A 6,494-nucleotide genomic window follows, 5' to 3' on the forward strand; every position below is an offset into this window, starting at 1 on the left:
CAATGAAGCACTGCCAATAGTAAGTGGCTTCCCATCTTTACCATGTGGGATCCACATTCTGATGGCACTTGCAGAAGACACCTATAGGCAGCATGCTTTGCATACACATGTTTATAAGCTTTACATCGTTCCGAGACGAATCCCAGCTAAACATAAGCATCTGGAGGAGCTTCTTCAGGAATCTAGATAATATAACAAAGTAATTTAAGATAAGAAGGCCAGAAAAGATTAAACTACAAAAAACCTTTCCCAAATAGTATAACACGGTTTAAAACAAATCACATAAAATACTGGAATCATGACTAGTCAGTAAACCTAAATAATCACTTAATTTTCCTGTTTACAAATCAAGATTTAATCTGCTTTCTTAGCCCACAGCTTTTAGAAGGTGCATGCATTAATGGAATTTGTAATGTTTTTTCACTGCAGCAAGCAACATAAATTAACAAGCATCAGTTAGTTATTTCGTCACTACTGACAACAAAAGCAACAATAGAGGTTGACGCCTTCATTTGAGAGGGAAAAATTAAAACAGCAGGCCCAATACATGAGTGCCAAATTTGAAATGCATTGATTCCAAATTTGAAGATGATATACATTGAACCCTAAAGATAGAACATGGAATCTAGTAACTTTTAACTCCTATATAAAAAATATAGCATAAATAAAGTCCTTTACCTCTCCAGGAATCCATTTCTCTATAAACCAAATACTTGAATCCCCAGAAACAATCTCCCTTTGCAAGTTACTTCTGTCAGATTTGGAAATCAAAATAAAGAGGATTATAAGCATATGAAGTATTCTAATTGATATCAATAAATTCATTCAAAATATTACAAAATGCTAGCAACTAAATAATCTCTTAAATAGATTAGGATTGTACAATAGCTTCTCCAATAACATACCCTAACTGAATATCTGTAGTTGATTGTCCATCTGCTTTAGAAATTAAGTTTGAGACATTGAAGACAGCAGAAGGCTGGAAGCTGGATGAACTGAGGTTTTGTGTTGATACTGCCGGAGCAGAAAATTGGTTGAGTGCAGTACCAGTGACACTACTGTTGCTGAAGCTAGACATGTTTGTGGTGAAGGAAGCTGCTACTGACTGGTTAGGTTGTTGGTTACCGAATGAAACTGTCACGTGAGGCTGAAATTAAAAGCATACATAATACATGTACAAGTAGAGTGTAAATGGTAAAACCTTAAAACTTACAGGCATTGGCCTGTGGAATACTGTTTGTTGCAAATACACTTGAGGCTTGGGCAGAACTTGAGAAAGAAATTGGTTGCCCGAAGGCATTATTTGACTGTATAGAGGGCCTGAGAAAATATTGTTTGCAAAGTTAGTAAAAACCCTGAGGGCTAAACTTAGAATCAGGAAGGAAGTTGATTTCAACTTTCATAAGTACAAAGCAAGGAATAATATGAAACCAATTTTTTTATAAAACAATTTAGGAGTCATTCTTACCTCACTGCAGATCCTGAATTAAGTGAAGCTCCCAGCTGGCTAAAACTGGAGACGGAAAGAGGGAAACCATTTTGAGAATGGCCACTATTTTGAGCTGTAGGAGAGAATGCAGTTGCAGTGGCTGTGGGAAATGGAATTTGTTGGGCCAGAGTAGAGCCCGCAGGCCCTGTATAGGGATTACGTAGAAGGTTTTCAAACTCAACTAACTTTGAATTGAGTAAATTTCTCTCTCTCTCAACCTGTGGGATTCGCAATTAGTAAGTGTCAGTCAATGATTTCCATTACATAGTATGACATCAACATCTCCTGGAATTTTCATAACAACGCGGTAATTGAGGAAAGGCAGAAACAAGGAGTTCTTTATGCAGCAGAAATACACAGATCACTATTTACAACAAATGTTTTGTTTGAAAATAAGAACAAATTAGTTATAAGATAATACATTGAGAGCTCTTGATTCATTTCCAGAGCAAATTTGTGTGATATGTATATTTTTCAGTTTATCAGATTAAGCATAGGATTCTCCTAGGGGTAGCAAAGGAATTCTATTAGCAAAATTCTCTAATCTATCCGTCTATATGTGAGTATTTGTGTGCATGGCTGCATAAGTGTGTATCTAGGGTAAGAGTACATTCCTATGGTTTAAGGCCCATGTCATAAAGTATCCCAGCTATCTCTGCAAGAAATTCAAGGTGATGATATCAACAACTGCTTTTAGCTTTGACTCAACTGTTCTCTGAATCCATCAGCCAAAAGCATATGTCTATATCAAAGTAATTCCAAATTTATAATTGAGAATGAAATGGCAAGCAACATATGCAAATGTACTTTGGTGACTGTGTATATATGATTAACATGCAACCATAAATATGCAAAGTAAGATCTTGAAGATCCCCTCACAATTGACTGCAAGCTTAACCCATGTTTTGCATCATCATATGCTGTTGCCCGCAATTCTTCAAAGCTAACATCACCAACGATGTCACAAGGAGAACTACAAACAAAAAAACTCAAACTTTAGACCATGTTAATACTCCTTTATTCATTCTCATAATTACAAGAATGGACAGTGTATATCTACCACCTGACAGGCTCTGGCTAGAAAAATGGGGCAAGGTTGCACTAGCCATTAAGTTCAGAATGGTTTTAACAGCAGCAGATTTCCTAAACCAATAAAACATTCCTAAGGAAAATGGGTTTCACCTCTCTACATGTCTAATAAGATCTTAATCATGTTGGGAATATAATCTGAAGTTTTAAATTTTGAGCAAAAGGATCAGGATACGCTTAATTTACAAAATTAAACTTTTAGAGGTTATTATTTATGAGCACCCTAAAACACCTGAACAAGAAATCATTCTTTCTATCCAGTGCTTCTACAGATATTTTGCCCTTGAAATTTAAAAATATTCAGGGAAACAAATATCATAAAAGTTGTGAATCTTTTGAAAAGGCCTGTAGACCATGTAAGTTGTAAAACATACTTTTTCCAATGGCTGTAACATGTAAGCTTCCAAAGGGGTCTCTCATGCTCAAAATCTTCAATAATAGTGCGTTTGCATAACTCAGGATCCGTGCACCTTTTGCATGCATCAATTTCACATTTTGTCAGAAGAAACAAAAATTATTTTGAACCTACACGGCAGCAAAGAGAAATGACATAACCAGTTATCACTACTTACTTATGATTTGTTGCCTGGGGCTGATTATCAGGCTGCCGCAATGAAGGGGCACTGCTGGCAGAGGATCGGGTCCACGTATTCTTTTAAAAAAGAGTAAATTACAATACATAAGGAAGAAGAGTCCAAATTAGTAAACCTTTTAACAGAAGCAAAAGATTTCCTGAAACCTTCCAGAGCTTGATTCAAGAAGGAAGGCCCGAAATGGCATCATATATCCAAGCAACCAAATTGTAGGTCCAACTAATACCTGCAGATTTTAAGAGTGGAAAGTTACCTTGAACTGGTTCTGTTTATTTCCAAAATCACTGGCCCCTTTTGACTGAACATTGTTCTGAACACCAAATCCAAAAGGATTGGGCTTTTGTTGTTGGTGTGAGATAGCTTGAGTGCCAAATCCAAAGGCATTAGACTTTGGCTGTTGCTGTATCACATGAAGAAATTTGCACCTTTCACCATACTGACAGCTGGAGGATGAGCAACGAAGATTAAAGACTTAGTGAAAAATCTACTAATGATGCATATGTTAGGCACGTGTGCTATATAGAGATGATGATTATGTACATACAAAAGTTAATTTTTGGTTGAAGTGTGAATTTGGTTCCTCTACTATTTCAATTCAGCAATTTTAGCCTCCTTACTCTCATTTTAATGAATTTAATCCCCACACTTTTATTAAAAATAAATTTAGTAACATGATACTGGTGTTACAATTTTGCAATTAAATTCAGCTGCAAGGCCTTTTTGTTGATGACTTGATATGCCAACCTGAATTTTTTGTGACCATGTGACATACATTAGCAAAAATGATTTTCTTATAAAAACACTAAAAACCATTTTCCTAATTTTAATAACTATTAGTTATTATTTAATTAAATAAAATATGATTTTTTTTAACTGATACATAGTAAAAAGTTTAGTCCACATCAGCATGTCACATCATTGCAGCTAAAGCCAAAGTTTTAATAGCATATCAATTGTCCTAAAAATTGACTTTTAATGGAAATGTAAGGACTAAATTCATTAAAATCGAATAATAGAGACCAAAACCACCAAATCGAGACAGTAGAAGTATCAATTTCAAACTTTGAATTTAATATTTCCATCAAGATACATTTTGGCAGAAAAATTAATGATAATAAACCAAGCATCAAAACCCACAAGCTTATCAATTCAAGCAAAAATACTAGGAAAAGATCATTTTTGCATTTTAAGTAAATATACTCAAGCTCATGTGCATTGCTAGGAATAGAGATCATTAGGTGATATAAGTAGATGTTAGGGTTAAGGTGCAAAGTTATTCATTCTACTTAAAGGTGGTGGTCCAATTTCAGCACCATCTTTAAACTAGTGCAGTTCAAGCACAACACTTCTAATAAGGGAAAATTTTGGTGAAAATGTAACAATAGTAAAATTTTCAGTGGAATGTTCTGATGCACCTTGCTATATTATTCAAGATAGAGTTTTGAGAATGACACGGAAGAAACAAATGTACCACTTTAGAACCATGTTTGGTTGGGAGGAATGGCTAATCCATTTCTCCCCTATTCTTTTTTTCTACTTCATTCTTTTGTTTGGTTATGGAATGGCCATTTCGTAAAATGACCATTTTTGGGATAAGTAGAAATAGCTATTATAGAGGGGGATGTCGGCAATAAGCCCCCTTGGTAATAGCTATTCCATGGGCCACAAAATGGGCTAAAAATTTTTGGACAAAAATGTCCTTAATTATTTTGTCACATTACTAACCTATATATAATAAACCTAACCCTAACATATAAAAACCTTCATTTTACATTTTGCCTTTCTCTCTCTACCTCATCTGCCTCCATCCTACTCTTTCTAAACTTTTCTTAATGCCGATGAGTTTGCCTGAGTTAAGAGTATTTATAGTCAGAATTAGTTGTCTAAGTCTCAAGACTGCATAAATGACCATAAGTGCATAATGTAGTTGATAGATAGAGTAAATTTTTTTCTAAATCTTTATGACTATGAACTATTGAAAACTGAGCTAACGCTAGGGTGCCGTTTGGTATCAGGGATGTAAAACACATTCCCTGTAATGTGGCTTATTAAATTACATTGTAGTGTTTGTTTTGTAACAAAACACTGTAATATAAGATTGCAATGCAATCACATTGCAGTCAATGGATATAATGTGATTGCAGTGCAAAACCAATGTAATCACATTACATTACACCCTGAAATGTCTTTAAGGACATTTTTACCCATCATCTTTTAAAAAAATTACTCACAAGACCTTTCAAACTTTATTCATTATCCTTTGGGGTTTAGGGTCTGCTGCTTTTTCTCCATTTTGCAGCAGACGTCGCTCCTCCTTCTTATCAGTCCTACTTCTTTTCATCATCTGAAAGTGTGGGTTGAAATCTACCACTTTGCTTTTTCTTTCTCCTTTTCTATCTTCCTCTTGTATTCTTCAAATTGGATTTTTTCTTTTAATTTGAGTTTTCTTCATTGTTATATTTTTGTTTTATTAGTGAAACAATTTGGCCCTTGATCAGCAAGAGACGTTGGATTTCTGGGCTAATCTCCCGTTTGTTTAAAATTCAACCGTAAGTTCTTGTTTCCATTATTTGTTTATTTATTTATTTATTATTCCTTTCATTCTATTCTTTCTATTTCCTGATTCCATAGAAGCAAAAGCTTAAACCGTAGGAAACAAAAGGGAGGAAATTTTTTTTTAAAGTTTGTAGCAATAAAGATTCAATTTTTATTATTGCAAAGTGTTAATTTGATTCATTCATGTAAGTTTTTATCCAAGTTTTTGTTGTTCTGATGAATTGTGGTGGGTTTTTTTTTCCTGCTGAAAGTTGGCTAGTTTTTGGACTGAATTGTAGGGAAAAGTGGTGGGACTAGTCTTAGAATTCTATTTTCTTTTCTGGGTTTTTTTTTTCCTTTTAACGATTTGGAATGTGGAGAGGTAGAAGTTAAAGAATTTAAATGGTGAGAATCACATTTGTTGTGCAGTGGTTGGTTCTTTTATAGAATAAATTGGAAAGACTAGATGCCAAGATTTTTGGCCTTTGTGTTGGAGTTAAGATGAACTGATATACCAATGTTGTTGCTGTTGGCTAGCTTTTACTTGATAGGACTGTTTGAAATGCTTAGATAAAAATGGAAAACTTGCATCTTGGTAGTTATTAGCTTCTAAATTGCTCAAGGAACACGTTAAGGAGAAGACTTTTGTGTAGTTTAGGTTAGAAGTCAACAATATAAGTTTAGATTGGGAAATTGTAATTATCAAATTGAATTCTTTGGTACTATTACTTGCTGAACATTTATGTTTTTAGTATTAGTGTTCAGTTGAATTGTTTGATTGACTTTTA

At 34.3% G+C, this 6,494-nt stretch overlaps 1 protein-coding gene across 2 annotated transcripts in view; it reads right to left on the reverse strand.

The window, feature by feature from the left end:
- Positions 1-6: 6 nt before the first annotated feature.
- LOC110410512 (Zinc finger C-x8-C-x5-C-x3-H type family protein) overlaps positions 7-6,494 on the reverse strand; it is a 12,949-nt gene continuing 6,461 nt past the window's right edge. Inside the window, exons 2-10 of one of the 2 annotated variants that reach the window (XM_021420244.1) lie at positions 3,425-3,614; positions 3,151-3,230; positions 2,953-3,048; positions 2,369-2,462; positions 1,469-1,707; positions 1,214-1,320; positions 906-1,134; positions 679-748; positions 7-182 (exon numbers count right to left, since the gene is read on the reverse strand). In XM_021420244.1, the coding sequence (XP_021275919.1) occupies positions 147-182; positions 679-748; positions 906-1,134; positions 1,214-1,320; positions 1,469-1,707; positions 2,369-2,462; positions 2,953-3,048; positions 3,151-3,230; positions 3,425-3,614 (1,141 nt within the window). In that variant the 3' untranslated portion in view covers positions 7-146. Of the gene's footprint in view, positions 183-678; positions 752-905; positions 1,135-1,213; positions 1,321-1,468; positions 1,708-2,368; positions 2,463-2,952; positions 3,049-3,150; positions 3,231-3,424; positions 3,615-6,494 lie in introns of both variants that reach the window. The other variant, XM_021420243.1, reaches the window with a different exon arrangement.

Source organism: Theobroma umbraticum, unplaced genomic scaffold (assembly GCF_002168275.2).
Source record: "Theobroma umbraticum cultivar Fairchild unplaced genomic scaffold, ASM216827v3 scaffold_56.0, whole genome shotgun sequence".
In the NCBI taxonomy this organism is placed as follows: Eukaryota; Viridiplantae; Streptophyta; class Magnoliopsida; order Malvales; family Malvaceae; genus Theobroma; species Theobroma umbraticum.